Source organism: Balaenoptera ricei, chromosome 2 (assembly GCF_028023285.1).
Source record: "Balaenoptera ricei isolate mBalRic1 chromosome 2, mBalRic1.hap2, whole genome shotgun sequence".
Classification (NCBI taxonomy): domain Eukaryota; kingdom Metazoa; phylum Chordata; class Mammalia; order Artiodactyla; family Balaenopteridae; genus Balaenoptera; species Balaenoptera ricei.
Genome location: NC_082640.1, coordinates 84,258,750 through 84,277,065, shown reverse-complemented (window position 1 = coordinate 84,277,065; position 18,316 = coordinate 84,258,750). Strand labels below are relative to the sequence as shown.

General features: G+C 37.3%; 1 protein-coding gene and 1 pseudogene across 2 annotated transcripts in view; both read right to left on the bottom strand.

Moving 5' to 3' along the window:
• Nucleotides 1–18,316, bottom strand: part of DMXL2 (Dmx like 2) — a 151,295-nt gene that overhangs the window by 58,787 nt on the left and 74,192 nt on the right. For both annotated transcript variants that reach the window (XM_059913301.1, XM_059913302.1), the window contains exons 14-17: nt 11,807–11,896; nt 9,314–9,431; nt 4,655–4,774; nt 1,178–1,405 (exon numbers count right to left, since the gene is read on the bottom strand). In XM_059913301.1, coding sequence (XP_059769284.1) covers nt 1,178–1,405; nt 4,655–4,774; nt 9,314–9,431; nt 11,807–11,896 — 556 coding nt within the window. The remainder of the gene's footprint in view (nt 1–1,177; nt 1,406–4,654; nt 4,775–9,313; nt 9,432–11,806; nt 11,897–18,316) is intronic.
• Nucleotides 16,093–16,693, bottom strand: LOC132359386 (HUWE1-associated protein modifying stress responses 1-like; annotated as a pseudogene).

Sequence of the window (18,316 nt, the reverse complement as noted above, 5' to 3'; positions counted from 1 at the left end):
TAAGACCCGTGCCTAGAGCCCGTGCTCCGCAACAAGATAAGCCACCGCAACGAGAAGCCCGCGCACCACAGCAAAGAGTAGACCCCGCTCGCCACGACTAGAGAAAGCCCGCATGCAGCAACGAAGACCCAACGCAGCCAAAAATAAATAAATTAAATAAATTAATTTTTAAAAAAAACAACTATAAGATGAGGGGTAATAGTGATTAAGATTGGGATCAGAAGGCCTGGATTCAAGTTCCATTCTATCAATACCTTCCTAACAGTGGGAAAGCCACTTAAACATCCGAGCCTGTTCTATCTAAATAATAGGGATCACGTTACTACTGCCCTTGGAGTGTTACTGTCCAACAAGACATTTGAAAGCATTTTACAGAGTCCCTGCAAAATATTATTTATCATTATTAATTCCAATAAACTTATTTGAGTGTATCCTAAACTTCCCAAATACTTTGAAAGATTCAAAAGCTGACCTAAATCTGCACCAGCCACAAAAGCCCAGAGTAAACTCTTAATGTGGACTTTCCAACTCTGATTCCAAACCTGTGTTAGGGATGAGTAAGAGAACCTCATACTCAAAATCATTCCCCAGTAATTAGAATAGTCTTGAACCTCCAATTCTGGTTCCCCAAAAACACTATTCGAGGAACTCAATTCAAATTCCACAAATGACAGAACATTTTAAAATACAGATGCCAGTCCTGCTCTTTAAACTACTTTACCAACCTTGCTAATGTCAGTATCACTCTAGGCAAACCAAACTCTAATCCTGTATCCTACATTTTTCCCCCAAAGTATCTGCCAACTCTTGGTCAAACATACTTAATAATAGCAATAATGTGGGTGAAAAGCCTTAATTAAAAAAAAAAGCTTCAATAATTCACATATGACCATATTTTTCTTTGCAATTTCACTATCACAGTATTCCTATTTATAGGAAATCACAGCGTAGGCAAGAAACCTTGCATTAAAATGTTCACACTATTTTCTGCCAAGCTGATTACATTTATCACAGGAAATTATTTCTAAAATAGACATGTTTCTAAACAGAGGTATCATTAGTAGAGAACAAATCTTTATTTCAGTGTCAACTCTGCACATATTTCAGAAGAGTTCACCCATTTTATGCACTGAAGATTGCTCTGAGCTACAACTGTCCGGTCTTTAAGTTATGTTACCTGCTGAAGGCGTTGCTCTTATTACTTCAGCTCCTACTGGGAGATCAAGAGGTTGGCTATATACCAGTCTAGAACTCAGAATCAGTTTACTAGCAGTTTGAAGGTTGGCAATTGATGAAGAATGTGGCATGGGGCTCATACTAGGAGAGGTTTCTGGAGAAGAGTCTACGTTCTTCTGTCCAGGGACTGAAAGTAGACTCTCTGATGAAACACCTTCTGAAGCTTTAGCTTTGAAAATAAATTATGAAATTATGAAATACATTAGTATCATCACTATATACATGAGCTAGAATAATATTTTGTGATGATTTAAGAAACATGGTTTCTTAAAAGTGCTCTGGAGACAAGATCAATTTTCAAACTTTTGCTCAGTTACCTTGATAGAATTTTTTTTTTAACTATTTTACTCTTTCTTAGCATCACCAATTATATCACAGGGATATTGTCAGTGAAGAATCACAACATGTACGATCTAGAAAAAAAACAAGTTCTCTAGCCCAGTGTTCTCAACCTTTAAAACACATCAAAAGCTTGAGGAACTTTTAACATGAAGGTTCTCAGGCCTAACCACAGAAACACTGACTCAGTTGTTTTGGGGTAGATCCCATAAATCTGCATTAATAAGCAGCCAAGGTGTTTCTGAAACAGATGGGTCATAAATCAAACTTTGAGAAATAACAAGTTACTGCCTCACTTAATAGATGAAGAAATTTAAACTTGGAAAGCGTAATGATTTTCCTTAGGTCATAAAATTAGCTAGCGGTAAAGAAGACACTAAAATACCAGCCTACTAACTATCAAGTGCTGAAACAAGATAATAAACAAGATCTCAAGAACATATAAAAGTTCCTAACAAATTTAAGATAGTATTAGTTGAATGGCTTTGTAAGCATATTGACCTTGATCTCTGTCCAAAAAGTTTCCAGCTTTCACATTCAGGTGGAGTGTAAATCTCTAAGCAGATTTAGTTATCTGTGCTTCTGCTACATGTAAGAGATACTTTGCATCACATTTTTATTTGTATGTCCATCTCTCTCCCCCCATTAGACTATGAATTCATCAAGGGCAAGGATGAGGTCTTATTAGCTTTGTACATCCCGAGTAGCACCAGAATACGGAGAGATAATAATCAATCCCCTTTTGCTTCTGGTGGATTTTAAATATGTCGACCTCTTTTATAATGGCAGACCACTAAATAAGAAATGTGAAAACATTTTTTGTAAAATAGAATAAGATGACAAACTTGAATCAGTAGTCAGAAGACAGAAATACTACTCCTACTCTAAAACTAACTAGATATGTTGCCTTAAGCAAGGTACTTCATCATCTCTAGCTATTTTCTCACCTGCAAAATAAGGCTGAATTGAATCATTTCTCTTTCTACAAACCAGGCAATTTTCTAATGTATATATCTCATGCAAAGAAAGAAAATAAGAGCAGGGGAAAAAAGCAAAAGAGAGGCTTTAAAGCCAGAAGACCTAATTTTGAAACTTAGTCTGTGACAAACTAGATGTGTCATTTGGTCAAGTTACTTAATATTATTCCATTAGTAAACTGAGGGTAACATCTATCTCACATATATAAAGTTACTATATCAGTGCCTGGTACCTAGAAGGTACTCCAAATGTTCCTTCCCCACCTAAATGTAAGTCTATCACTTCACCCTTTGCCAGGATTTTCAACACACTGCTAAATTCACATATCAGCTTTAATGGCAATGTACACCATGTTAAATCTGCTGCACATTTTAGAACCAAAATATAGATGCTTTATGTCAAAGCTAAAGATAGCATATGATTTGTTTGCTTCTATTGTAATCTTACTGTTTGTGACCTTTTACTGCTGTCACAAACAGAGTAAGCAAGGCAACTCTACACTAGCCCTGACCTGAGGGGAACAGCAGTGGGATACTTCCTCCATAAGCAGGGGGACAGAAGGCATCACGTGATTCCTATCCTACCACAAGGATCTGTTACTACCTCTATTAAGCTCTTGAGAACCATTCCTGGCTCTGTGCCCAACTCTAGAAAATACTATATTCTCCGGTGGGTTAAGAATTCTCTTCCCGGAGGGTATTATGCTAAGTGAAATAAGTCAGATGGAGAAAGACAAATACTGCATGGTTTCACTCATATGTGGAATCGTTTTTAAAAGTAGTAAGTGAACAAACAAAACAAAACAAAGACTAACACATAGATACAGAGAACAGATTGGTGGTTACCAGAGGGGAAAGGGGGTGGGGAAGGGCAAAATGGGTAAAGGGAGTCAACTCTATGGTGACAGATGGAAACTCTACTTTTGGTGGTGAGCACACTGTAGTGTATACAGAAGTCAAATTAGAATGCTATACACATGAAACTTATATGATTTTATAAACCAATGTTACCTCAATTAAAAAAAATAAAAATAAAATTCTCTTCCTGACAAGCTTTTATCAATAGATCCCTCTACTCTTGCATTCCTGTGGAACAACATGTAACGCCAAGAATTAACTCCAAAGGCTTTGAAAATTTTTTTGGATTCCTCCTACCACAAGAAGATTAGCCTCAACTAGGCACAGGTAAAGGTTCTATTGAATCATTTGGCTTTTCCAGTCCCAGTTCATGGCCCAGTTAGAACTGCTATTTACACAGTTTTGTGATAATGTGGATTACAAAGAGAACAAAAGACATATACATTATTATTTCTCTGTATTAAATGTTTAGCATGTATAAAATCATTAAAATTATATAACCATCAGAAATAATAAAATATTTTCAAAACTCTCAAATATCTTGGGTTAATCAGTTTAAAGTAGATTCAGTTTGATATGGCTAACTATGCATTTCTTCATTTAAACAAGTATCTCTCAAAAAGTAAGTTTGTTTTAAAAAGAAAGATTCATAATCAATTTCTGTACTTCATATTACAGATCTTCTAATTTGCTAAGACATCAATATAAATATGTATAGCAAAAGCATGGCTGAAATAATTTTTTTAATCACTGCTGCATTTCCTAATATTCTACAAAACCAGTTCCCCTTTTGAACGTCAGATGCTCAATCACATTTTTCTAAATAGCAAATCTTCTTTTAGTGATGCTAAAGCTAATGTGTATGGTATCAGATGGCAGTGTGTATTCACCAACAAAAAAATACAACATTAATTCTATGCGCAAAACTGATTTATAGAGACATGGTATCTAGAACAGAGTCATAATAGGCATTTAATAAATATTAATTAAAAAATAAATCAATCAAACTTTTTTTTTCAATACGTCTAATGTGCCCGTTGACTGGTTTGTTTTTAGATTAACCTGTTTCATTAATGATTTATGGCCTTGTAATTAAAAGTTTGGCTTATACATACTTCAATTCAGCAACTCAATTTACAGTTCACTGGATCTTCATTTTAAAGAATTAACCAACCTAAAGCATATCCAGTAAAATGAATTTATTTCATATCATCTCTACATAAAACTGTAATATAATTACTTACCTAAACATGCCTGTACAGATTTAAGATGAAGGTGCCACATATGGAGAATAGAGCAATTATTGCTGTCTTTTTCAATTACTACTAGAAAGAACTTTTCTGAAAATGGTGGTGGTCGGTATCCTATTGTTAAAGGAAAAGAATATTTAAGTTAACATGTTTCTATAGGGTTAAGAGAAAGGCATTTTAAACAAAATCTCTTGATATGTATAGAAGTTGGGAGGAAAGGGAAGAATAGAAGTATAGAAGCAGTTTTTTTTTTTTTGTGACTATGAGACTAAACTAATTTATTTTTATTTATTTATTTTTGGCTGTGTTGGGTCTTTGTTTCTGTGCGAGGGCTCTCTCCAGTTGTGGCAAGCGGGGGCCACTCGTCATCGCGGTGCGCGGGCCTCTCACTATCGTGGCCTCTCTTGTTGCGGAGCACAAGCTCCAGACACGCAGGCTCAGTAGTTGTGGCTCACGGGCCTAGCTGCTCCGCGGCATGTGGGATCTTCCCAGACCAGGGCTCGAACCCATGCCCCCTGCATTAGCAGGCAGACTCTCAACCACTGCGCCACCAGGGAAGCCCCTAGAAGCAGTTTTATATAACTTTTATGCTAAAAGTTAGGTGGCTATCTAAGACTAACAGGGCTACAACAAAAGTACAAAAGTCAACATGAAGGGATACCTACTGGTCAAAAATGAGACAATTTGAGCATCAAAGAATAAAAATGAATACAATTTATTAAAACACACTGAGTTCATAAGAATACCAAAAGAGAGAGGGCACATAAGAAAAAAAGGAAAGGAAGGACAAGAGGACCAGAAGGACGAACAGAAAGGAAGAGAGAAAGGAAGAGAAAGACACAGAGAGAGAATGCAAGAGCAAGAGAGGGAGAAAAAGAACAGGAGCAAGTCAGCCTCACTGGATGCCCCCTGAAGTAACTGGGGCACTAACTCCTTAATTGGAAAATTGGCAATTAAACGGAAAGAATGAAGTAAACAGGTATCCTGCTTTTTCTATATGTAAAATAGCATTTTTTTAAAAAATTAATAGTCATGGGTGGAGGGTCAATGATGGTGGTACAGGAGAGACTTTTTAGAAATTTTATGCATTTTTTATGAAAAGACATTATTTGTGAACATAATTTTCCCTATTGACAACTGCATTTTTCATATATGAAAACGAGATCTACAAAGGACAACAAAAACTTTCTTTAAAAATGAAAACCTATACATTATATGAAATTATGGGTGTGAAACTTTTGAAAATTGTGAAGCAGTATAGAATTTAAAGACTCTTTCATTTGATAAAAAAGGAAGGAAGGAAGGGAGGGATGGAGGGAGGGAGGAGGGAAGGAAGGAAGGAAGGAAGGAGAAAAAAGAGAAAAAAAATGAAAACCCATATTGGCAATGAGCACGGCTAAAACTCAAATTGTGGCCTCTAAATACCATGCTCCATTGAAAGGAACAGTTTGGAGGGATGACTCCATTCTTGCAAAGGCTATCTACAAGATAAGCCTGGCATATCTTGCTGTGCCTGAAAGAAAGCAAACTATCAAAAATAATGAGGTTGTGTCAAAAGGACTCAGGACCAACTTGAAAGGGTCTTCACTAGCCTAATACAGGACAATGCAAGCATTAGAATTATGACTGCAAACTGACTGAAATATGCTAAGTACATAAAAATTCATGAGTGATATGAGTATATCTTTGTATGTGTATTATTCTTCAGTAGTTTTTCTAAAATGGGTTCATAATGATTCACAAAATAAAAAGAAAGACAACAACAACAATAAATTCATCCGTAACGACTGGCAGCAACCTGGGCACAAACTCCTTTGAAATCATCAATTAAAGGGAAAGAACTAAGCAAAATCATCAATTAAAGGGAAAGAACTAAGCACTTACGCTCGCTTTCCTAAAAATAACTCTATTTCAAAATAGCCAAAAAGCTGCCATTGGTAAGGGAAAGCTTTTCCTTACAAATGCTTTCCAGCTAATAAATAAATGAGAACTGATAAAACTAGAAAATCACACTTGTGCAATCCTTAATGAAATAATTGATTGGAAAGCAACAATATCAATGGAAGAAACCATGGGATAATAGATTGCTGGCAAGTTTTACACTGGTGCCACCAGGTGAATTTTCTGAATCTTAGCATCACTAAAAACGAGACATCCTAACATTATGTTCTTTCTTATGACCTTCTATGATGAACAAAGCAACACCTAGGAAGTTGAACCTGGATCAAATCAAGTCTACAGAGGTAATTTGCACTTTACAGGAAAAATTTTAAATGAAGTAACTGGTCAGAGAAATTCCTATAAAATAACTTTCTCTAAAACAAGTCTGTGGCATGATAAGAGTATAAAGGGGGATTACTTTAGCTTAAAAGACTCTTAAAAAATGAAACACAGTGTGTGGACTCTATATGGATATGGATCCAAACAAATTAAGAACAAATAACCCTGACATTTTTTTGAGACAATTAAATGAAGTAAATATGGACTAGTTATTACAGAATTCTGAGAAATTTTGTTATTTTATCAATGTGATAACAGCACACATGTAAGAAAGTCATTTTTAGAAATGCATAAAGTACACAGGAGCGAAACAACATGATGGCTGAGTTTGCTTTAAAATATTTCAGGAAAAAAGGAAAAGAAAAGAAAATAGGGTAAATAAAGCAGGTGACAAAATCTTAAAATCATCAATCTAAGTTATGGGCATAGGAAGGTTCCTTTAACTACGCACTCTACTTTTGTCTGTAACTGGCATTTTTCTTAATTAAAAGAGTAATTAATTTTTAACTAAAACTTAGAAAATACAAAATACAGCAGGGTCAGGGAAGAGGAGAAATACACATTTCAAGTCCCTTAAGAAAACAGCTATAAAATCAAGAGAAACTTTGTACAAAAACTAAAGGAAAACCAAGAAAAGCATCAGGAAATCTTTCGGCCTGATTTCAGAGTGACATAAAGAAATATCTGGGATTGACATATATACACTAATATGTATAAAATAGATAACTAAATGAGAACCTGCTATATAGCCTAAGGAACTCTACTCAGTGCTCTGTGGTGACCTAAATGGGAAGGAAATCCAAAAAAGAGGGGATATATGTATACATATAGCTGATTCACTTCGCTGTACAGCAGAAACTAACACAACATTGTAAAGCAACTATACCCCAACAAGAAGAAAAAAAAAAAAGAAGAAGAAATATCAAGGGAATTCCCTGGCGGTCCAGTGGTTAGGACTTGGTGCTTTCACTGCCATGGGCCCAGGTTCGATCCCTGGTTGGGGAACTAAGATCCCACAAGCCAAAAAAAAAAAAAAATATATATATATATATATATATATCTCAAAAGAGGGAAATAAAATAATATTTTTAAATGCAGGTCTTCCAATTAAAAATATTATTTAAAAAATACCAACCTTATATAAGCATTGTTTTCTAGTAGGTTGGCATGTATTCCCTGTCAGAAGTAGCATGATAATTGATAGTTAGATTTGCAGGAAAGCATATAAAAAAGTTTAACCCAAGTAAAGGTGAAATACTATGGAAAAGCACATTTTAAATCTATACAGTACTGTTATGCTATAGTGACAGTGAAATAAAACTGAACGTGACAACTGAATAACTTAGAAAGAAGAAAAGTTCTGATCTATGAAGAAAGATGCATGAAAGGGAAAAAATTATTAGTCTGAGGGGTTAAAAGATGTTTGAGCTAAGCCTCACAGAAGACAGAACTCATTGTGATTTTCCACTAAAGAAAACGAAATTAACGGTACAAATTCAGTAGAAATACCTTCCTTAAATGACTATACATAATTCTGTGATAAAAGCTATACTAAGAAAATTAGATATGTCCTTCTAGATACTTACAATCTGTAACCAAATGAGATAAAGTATCTGGAAACCCTTTGTAAACTAAAAACTATTAATCACAGAAAATGAATTCTTAAAGTAGGACATGTCTTTCCTACCTTCAAACAGAAAGTATTCTACTCAGTATGTTCTATTTTCAAATTTCATTTTCAAATAGAACATGAAAGTTTTATAATTACAAAGTATAACTTCTAAAAGGAATATTTTAAGCTAAATAATAAAGTTTAAATATCATACGGTTTGTTCTTGAAAGGTCTTAGGAGAACTACTTTCTTTCACAAGAAGAAGAAAGAAATACAACCCTTCAGAGAGGAAAACTATGAGATGGTACCTTTAATTCCTGGTATACCATACAACATAATACCTAAGCGTACCTAAGCTTCCTGGTATACCATACAACATAATATCTTCCTCCTATATTTATCAATAATCTTTAGTAAACTTATATTAATTGGCTTCCTTAAGATACCAGAGGGATACTTACTACCAATCAAAATAATTTAATTGTGGAGTTGAACAACTAAAGTTAAGTTTTTAAACAATAAAACTAGGTTTCATAAATAACATTTCTTGGCAAAAGGCTATGTCACCAGAGAACCTGTCTTTCAAAATATAATTTTTACCCTCATGTGTTCTTCACCTACAAAAAAGCATTTCTGATAGAACTGGTGTATTTGCCAAAAATCATGAGTGATGACTTTTGATATAAAGATCCACACTCAATGAAAGTTTGGAGGTTTTCTAAGATTAAGGTATAGAATTCAAGACTATTTTTTAAAAGTACCTTGTGATGGTTGAAAAAATATTTCTGTTTCCTTTTTCTCCATATCTTCCTTATGCGGTTTATATCCTCTAATGAAGTCTTCTTGAAACACATGAAGCAACTGTGTATTTGAGCCACACTACAAATATGAAAAAAGTAAAGTTTTATCTTTGAAATTCTGTATCTTCCACCCACTACCTCCCCAAGAACCCTAATATAAAATAGAAGAAAAAAATCTCTCTAACAATTTCTATTCTTTATAGAATGACTAATTAGAATGGAAAAAGCAAGAGAAAAACATCATTAGATAAATTACTTTCAAAGATGCTATAGTCAATAGCAGAACTGTGAAACTCTAGTAAAAACAAATCAACAGGTTTGCACCTCAAAAAAAAAAAAAAACAGTTAAGTAATCTAGGCCACTCTGAGTTCAAAAATATCAGGTCTCATGACTGGCTGGAGGTGGCCATGCAGACCATATTAAGCACACTACCATAGGTTCTTTTTCTAATTCTACTTGAGAACCAAAAAAAAAAAAAAACAACCAGAAAGGTCCTCAAAGTACTTCCAATAAGTCTGTCTAGTGGGAATTATGAAGGATCCTATAACAGCCAGTGGGAATGACACATCTCTGAAGAAATGTATTTACATTTAAGTAACTAAGATTTCTAAAAGAATAGATGAAACATCACAGTCAGCTGATGCTACAAAATCATGTTTGGGACCACACAGAGATGAGTAAAGATAATCACAAATAGCTACTTAGAATCACAAAAGTGAACTGAAATTCAAGGAAAGGCTAAATCCGAACAAAAGCTTATTATGGAAGTAGGTCAAGACAATTTGATGGCTGCCCCACAGATTTCAAGGAAGGCAAGCAGCTATGATAATCTTGGCACTGAATGGATGGGCTATAATCTTAGAGAATAAAGCAAATCAGCCTCCTTTCATAGTATTGATAGAAGGAAATAAAATGACTATGACATTAGGTTGACCCACAAAATTTTTATGAAAGTTATAAGGTATTTTTATGTCTCTCCATACAGAAACATAAAAAAATCCCTTCACATTCATAGCATAAAAGGTCACCTCCCCCAGGGAAGAAGAATAAATGAAAGAAAAGGGAAGGGTGATGCTTTCATGGATACAGAAAGCATACAGCACATTGGAAACAAACATAGAATGATTTATAAGCCTAAGCCATTTATCAGTGCTTGCAGTTTACCAGCCCTTGTGATAAAGATAGCCACAAATGGAAAGGGAAAAATCTTCAATAAGTATGAAGTAAAAAGCAAAATGCTAGGTGAAAGAGGTCTGTAATAATATCCCATGGTACAGAGTAGAGAAGGGGCTACACTGGGGAAATGAATTTAACTCGCAGTTCACTAAAAATTAAGACATTTATGGGTTGAAGCTAATACACTCTTCTCCCATATCCCTATGGAGTGAAAAAAAGGAAATCACAAGTTAAGGGTTTCCTAGGAGGCGTTAGTAATTTGAGTCCGGCAGCCACATTTCTGTTGTCAAGAGCTGATGTGGTAATTTCTCTACATTGGTGGAAATTATTACATTTTCCCCAACAGAATGTGCAAGGCATCATGGAAAAATAATGACATAATACTATATTTGTTTTTAAATATGGTTGGCTCTTTCTTCATTCCCTTGTTTGAAAATAGTTGGTAACTTCCTCATCAAAGTAAACTTTTTTCATATTTGGAATGAATATATTACTCCTCTCCCCTTCAGTCCATAAACATGATCCTGAAGAAACAAACATGAGGGCTGTAATGGGATTTACAAACTCCCTGTAGAGGGAAGGGTTCTCCTTCTTTTCTAGGTAGGGGCTAGGAAAGAACAGTGCCTACACAAAAGACCTGTACTTAGAAAGTAAATGCATACTTTGATCCTACTTCTATCTTCATTTTAATGGATCTCATAAAAATATCTAATACTCAGCCTAACAAAGCAAACACTCTTAAAGCTGATGTCACCATCTACTGAGTTGAAATGAGTAACAATATAAAAAGAAAAACCACAAACCGAGCCTCTATGCAGCTGTACTGTATTTTCCTTCATGGCTTCCCTGACTGAATCAAATGACCTTTAAACAGGAAATAAGGCTACAGATACAATTCAACTGGAGACGAAGAATTCGTAAATCATTGGAGATTTTCACTAAGGAAATCAAGAGAAGTTGGCTATATTTAGTATCAAACAAGAGAACTATTCTGAAATGAAATATAGTTGACTCTTGAACTGCACAGGTCCCCTTACATGGGAATTTTTTTCAATAGTAATTATTACAGGACTACTCAGTCTGCAGTTAACTGTATATGCAGATGCAGAACTGAGGATGCAGAAAGCTGACTGTAAGTTATACGTGGATTTTCTATAGTGAGAAGGGTCAGTGTTCCTAACCCCCAAGTTGTTCAAGGTTCAACTGTGTATCTTATGCATATTAAGCACTCTGGGACAAAGTATGTTAGTATCACCAATTCACAAGCATGTTTTTACTTGGTTGGTTATTGCATTGAGTTCAATAATGCAGCCAGGTCGAGCAGTAGACTGTTGGCTCACAATATTAAACACTTCTCCAATAAGTTTCTGTGAAAAAAAAAAAAAGTTAATGATCAACAACATATGAATCTACTGTCAATATGACACAGCATCTCGGACATTAAAGGCCCTTCTAAATATTCACTGACTAACAAATGGCAATTCATACATTCAAAGAAATATTTCAACTTTCTTTACTCATTCTCATTTTAAAAATTAACTAAGGAAAAAAATCTATAGTGTTTACATAAACAGTATATAACTTCAAGGCATCTAGTTCTTTGAACATGTCTTCATTTAGCAACCTTAATGCCCCATGAGAGATCTGGCTGAGGATCTAGCCCTATGCCTGTGTGTATGGTTTGCAGATCTGCAATGCCATTTAAAAGTACAACCCTGCCAGATCGAAGATAAGGGCAAAGGTTGAGAAGTGGGACTCTGTGTCTTGGGATGGGGATGTGTAAACTAAAAGGAAGCCTAACTTTGAATCCCAAAACCCCAAAACCTTTCTGCTGAAAAAAGCAGTTTTCCTTCTCCCTCCTTCCAAGCAGCCTTCTCTAGCATAAAAACTGAGATGCCCATTCTCCTCAGCAACACCTCCACTATTTACTACCTTCAGGCCACTAAGAGGAATAAGATCCCAGCTTAGCCTAGGAGTCTAAGTACAAGGTTGGCTATGGGAAAGCAGCATATACACCGGAGTTATAGGATCTTTCCAATTTGTATCAGCAGAATTCCAGAGTGCATGAATGGGAACAGATTATAGGGTTATTAGACAAAGGAGGACAAAATATGTGCTTGGGTAGGGCTGAATTTGTTATGGGTATATTCACCCAAGATTCAGGATTTAAAATGTTAGCTCAGACACCTGGAAGTGGTGCCAACAGTCTGCTGGGTTTGTCCACTTGAAACCTGGACTCAACTGTGGCCTACAGTTGGTGAGATTAAAACACTGGAATTTCTCTAACACACCATGAATCTTTGCTACTTAAAGTGTGGTCACTAGACCAGCAGCAACAGCTTTTCATAAATGCAGACTCTCAGACCACAAAGCTAATACATCTGCATTTTAACAAGCTCTCCAGATGATTCATGTGCATCCTGAAGTTTAAGAAGTACTGCTGCAGATCAATGGTTCTCAGCCTTGGGTGCACACTGAACAACCTGGGGAGCTTTAATAATCACTGATGTTTAGATCCCACTTTCATACATTGACGTACTGGTCTGGGGTACAATCTGATCATCAGGCATTTTACAAGCTCCTCAGCTACTTCCAACATATAGCCGAGGCCGAGGTCCCCTCACAGGAATACCTATTCCAGCTAAGGATGTGCCTTCCCTGCCCACAATTATTCTGCCAGCGCTATAACCAATGGACATACCGAATGCCTTATTCAACACTACAGGATCCTGCTCAACTTCACCCTCAATTTAAAGGGGGCACCAAAAGCTCAATAATCAAGATAAATAATATCTTAATGCAATATTTTTAAATAAAAATTAATGTAAAAAATCATAATGAACAAAATAACAAAATCTTTTTTTTTTTAATATTTGTTTATTTATTTGGCTGCGTCGGGTCTTAGTTGCGGTATACAGGCTCGTCACTGCTCGCGCTGGCTTCTCTCTAGTTGCAGTGGGCGAGCTCCAGAGCGCACGGGCTCAGTAGCTGTGGCACGTGGGCTTACTTGCCCTGCAGCATGTGGGATCTTAGTTCCCCAACCAGGGGTCGAACCCGTGTCCCCTGCATTGGAAGGCAGATTCTTAACCACTACACCACCAGGGAAGTCCCGCAAAATCTTAAATACAGGATCCAGCAGTGTCTTGATGAGCCATACTGGAGCCTAAGGCAAAAGTAAAACTGCACAGACATGTTTTTATTTTTTAACGGTTATTTTTTTTCCAGAACATTAAAGTGGTTGAAAAATATTTAAAAATTGAAAAGTAAGTGTATTAAAACTCATAATATTATTTTAAATTTAAGTTCATTTTTACCAAAAATAAGATTAATTATAATTTTACTTTTCTAGCTTTAAGAAAGCAAACATTTTTTTTTCATCTACTTCGATTATCTTGTTTTCAATATAGACAACTTCCTTGTTTGACAGTCTCTTGACCAAGTGACAATCTTAGTTTTTTTTTTTTATTAACATTTTTATTGGAGTATAATTGCTTTACAATGGTGCGTTAGTTTCTGCTGTATAACAAAGTGAATCAGCTATAAGCATCCATATAATCCCATATCCCCTCCCTCTTGCGTCTCCCTCCCACCCTCCCTATCCCACCCCTCTAGGTGGTCACAAAGCACCGAGCTGCTCTCCCTGTGCTATGCAGCTGCTTCCCACTAGCTAGCTATTTTACATTTGGCAGTGTATATATGTCCATGCCACTCTCTCACTTCCTCCCAGCTTACCCTTCCCCCTCCCCGTGTCCTCAAGTCCATTCTCTACATCTGCATCTTTATTCCTGTCCTGCCCCTAGGTTTTTCAGAACCTTTTTTTTTTTTTTTTTTTAGATTCCATATATATGTGTTAGCATACGGTATTTGTTTTTCTCTTTCTGACTTACTTCACTCTGTATGACGGACTCTAGGTCCATCCACCTCACTACAAATAACTCAATATCGTTTCTTTTTATGGCTGAGTAATAGTCCATTGTATATATGTGCCACATCTTCTTTATCCATTCATCTCTCGATGGACACTTAGGTTGCTTCCATGTCCTGGCTATTGTAAATACAGCTGCGATGAACATTGTGGTGCATGACTCTTTTTTTTTTTTTTTAAGATTTTATAACAAGAGTGGCATTTATGTTTCTTAAAACTACCTTTTATAGTAGAGTATAATACAGAAAAGAAGACACTTTAACAAGGAAATCAAAATGCTTAAGGAAAACACAACTCCATCAAATACTACCATGCACTAAAATTAATCTGACAAACTATGTACACGTCTAGTAATTTTTTTTCAAACTTAATGGTAAAAGATGTGAAACTCTGATTCAGTAGGAACAGATCAATCTCTATTTTGCCTGGGTTTCAAACTTTCTGACGGCATCAACTATTCCACTATATTAGAAACAGCAAGCAGTCTTAAGTACTGCGTCCATACATCATGGACTTTCTTGCAATAAAATGTTTTTGTGTTTTTAACTTATCGTAAACTATCTCACAATCAAGAGGGAAAAAAAAACCAACACTTTTTCCAACTCCATGTTCTGAATGCGGTTTTAGGTAAAGAATCAATGTTTGCCAAAGAGAACAAGAATCTCTGTAAGCATTAAAGCTTTGATGATATAGAAGCCCTTTGTATATATCCCAGTTTTTATTAGCAGGTTACTTTATTTTAGATGACCTACACTATGGCTCATAAATGTGAACTTTTAACAGGACTCATGACCTAACTCACTAATTACTTCTATCTGCTTAGTCACTTGCACAATCCATGTTTTCATCTTGGCTTCAACCAAGTCTTATTATTCTGTTGTTTTATTTTTACAGCAGTATTGAATGTCCTATAAGTACCTCTCCCAGTTCTATCTGGAAGCCTGTATTAGAGAACAAGCAACAACAAACTTACTGACTATATACCCCAGGCTTCTCCAAAAATACTTAAACCCCTCAGCCAAAATGCCTTTTTATGGCAGGTCTGGCCTGGGGAGATGGACCTGTTCTCTAACAGTCCTGACTATCAAAGCAAGGCCCTAAGGAACAACAGACATAAGGAAAGTCAATTTAATTTTTCTTACATCTGTCCACTCCCTCTTGGGTCATCAACGCTCACGTTCTACAGGCACACTCAATAACCTAAGGTATCAAAGGGAGTTCCCATGAGAACAAGCCCAACAGTTATCTGCCTTACTTGCCTGTCATTGACTAGGCTCTCCAGCTAAGTATAAATGCAATAAAATTCTTAAGACACAAGAACTTCCTCTTTGACTCAGAAGAGTAAGGAAACATGTACAACATAAGCGTGTAAAGCAATAAATTCTAATCAATGTTGCAAAAAATGCTGTTATGGTAACACCAATCAGCTCAAACTAACTTTCTAAAAACATGTTTTAGGATAGGCTGGCTAACACTCAAAATTGCCCATATAAGTTCTTAGCTTACATTCTATTTAAACATTTCCAGAGCAAGTAGTAACTAGAACAGACAAAAAACAGACAATATATCTGGACCTAAACCTAAATGTGAAATTGGGTCCACAGGCACACTCTTAACCATTTTCCCAAAGAAACATGTTTAAACGGCTTTACCATGCAGAGCTATGGCTTCCCGGAAGGGTTGCAAATCAGTCTCTACAGATGAGCTAGTTTCCGTTGAAGTAGCTCGGTTAGGGGACACTACAGTCAGTCTTGGGGGAGCTCTAGAGTTTCGTGGTGGAGGAACTTTTCCACACAGGAAGCTGATCAAATCTTCTTTACGAATCGTTCTTCTGAGCTTTTTAACCCAAGCCAACACATCCTTATTGCGTCGCTGATAGCCAATCTGAAGTCCAATATCACAACTTCCCTGATGGGTATCCACGCTTTCTTTGTAGAGGCTGGTGACGGCGGTGGCTGCCTTTTGGAAGGGAACGGCCACGGCGGTGGCCGAGGTCTGGGACAGGTGTCACAGCTTCTGCTGCTTGTGCTCGGGCTGCGCGGCGGCCGCCGCCTCCTCCTGCAGCTCGGGGGGCAGCTGCTCGTCCTGCTCGTCCTCGGCCAGGCACTGCCGCTCCCACTTGAAGAACCAATGCTCGGGCGTGCTCCTGGATCTCGGCCTCGCCCTCCTCCTTCCGCTCCTCCATCCTCCGCGACCTCCCGTGGCCTCGCAGCCGCCGCGGCCGCGTCCTCCTCAGGCGGGGCCCCGCAGGAGCTTGGTCGTCGAGCGGCCCGGCGGCGGGGCCCAGCGGCCTTCAGCAGCTCCTCGCAGCGGCCCAGGCCTTCTGCACCCTGACGGCCTGCGAGCCCCGCCCCGCCGCTCCGCGCTGCCCGGGATGACCCCCGCCCCGGTCCTCCCCACCCCCGGCCCCTGCAGAAGGTTGCTGCGAACCGGATGAACGCCACCGCCTCTCGCCTCGCCGGCCTGATCGCGTCTACCGCCCGCCATGGCGCCGCGGCCTCCTTATGGCCGCCACCGCCTCAGACTGCCGACCGCTCCCCGTAGCCCTGCCTGCGCTGCCGAGCCCACCCCAAAGACTACATGACTTTTTGAATTATGGTTTTCTCAGGGTATATGCCCAGTAGTGGGATTGCTGGGTGGTATGGTAGTTCTTTAAATAGTTTTAATTTAACTTCAGCTTACTAAAACTTCTTTTTGCAGGGCAACATTGTGACTTATCTTTTTTTTTTAAGTTCCCAAGTCTACTTCTAAATATGGATAAGACATCACTAATCATTAGAGAAATGCAAATGAAAACTACAATGAGGTATCACCTCACACGGATCAGAATGGCCATCATCAAAAATCTACAAACAATAAATGCTGGACAGGGTGTGGAGAAAAGGGAACTCTCTTGCACTGTTGGTGGCAATGTAAATTGATACAGCCACTATGGAGAACAGTATGGAGGTTCCTTTAAAAACTAAAAATAGAACTACCATACGACCCAGCAATCCCACTACTGGGCATATACCCTGAGAAAACCAGACTTCAAAAAGAGTCAGGTACCACAATGTTCCTTGCAGCTCTATTTACAATAGCCAGGACATGGAAGTAACCTAAGTGTCCATCGACAGATGAATGGATAAAGAAGATGTGGCACATATATACAATGGAATATTACTCAGCCATAAAAAGAAATGAAATTGAGGTATTTGTAGTGAGTGGATGGATCTAGAGTCTGTCATACAGAATGAAGTAAGTCAGAAAGAGAAAAACAAATACCATATGCTAATACAAAGATATGGAATCTAAAAACAAAAAAAAATGGTTCTAATGAACCTAGGGACAGGACAGGAATAAAGACACAGACGTAGAGAATAGATTTGAGGACATGGCTAGGTGGAATGGTAAGCTAGGACGAAGCAATAGAGTGTCATGTACATATATACACTACCAAATGTAAAATAGATAGCTAGTGGGAAGAAGCCGCATAGCACAGGGAGATCAGCTCGGTGCTTTGTGTCCACCTAGAGGGGTGGGATAGGGAGGGTGGCAGGGAGCCGCAAGAGGGAGGAGATATGGGGATATATGTATATGTATAGCTGATTCACTTTGTTATAAAGCAGAAACTAACACACCATTGTAAAGCAATTATACTCCAATAAAGATGTTTAAAAAAATAATAATGTAAAATATTCACTACATGTTGAAATTCTATTTTGGATATATTGGATTAATGAAAATATGCTATAAAATTAATTTCACCATTTTCTTTTCACTTTTAAATGCTTGCTAGAAAACTTTTAAGTTACATGTATGGCTCACATTATATTTCTATTGTACACTGCTGTTCTAGACGCATCAAGAGAAAGAGAGAGAG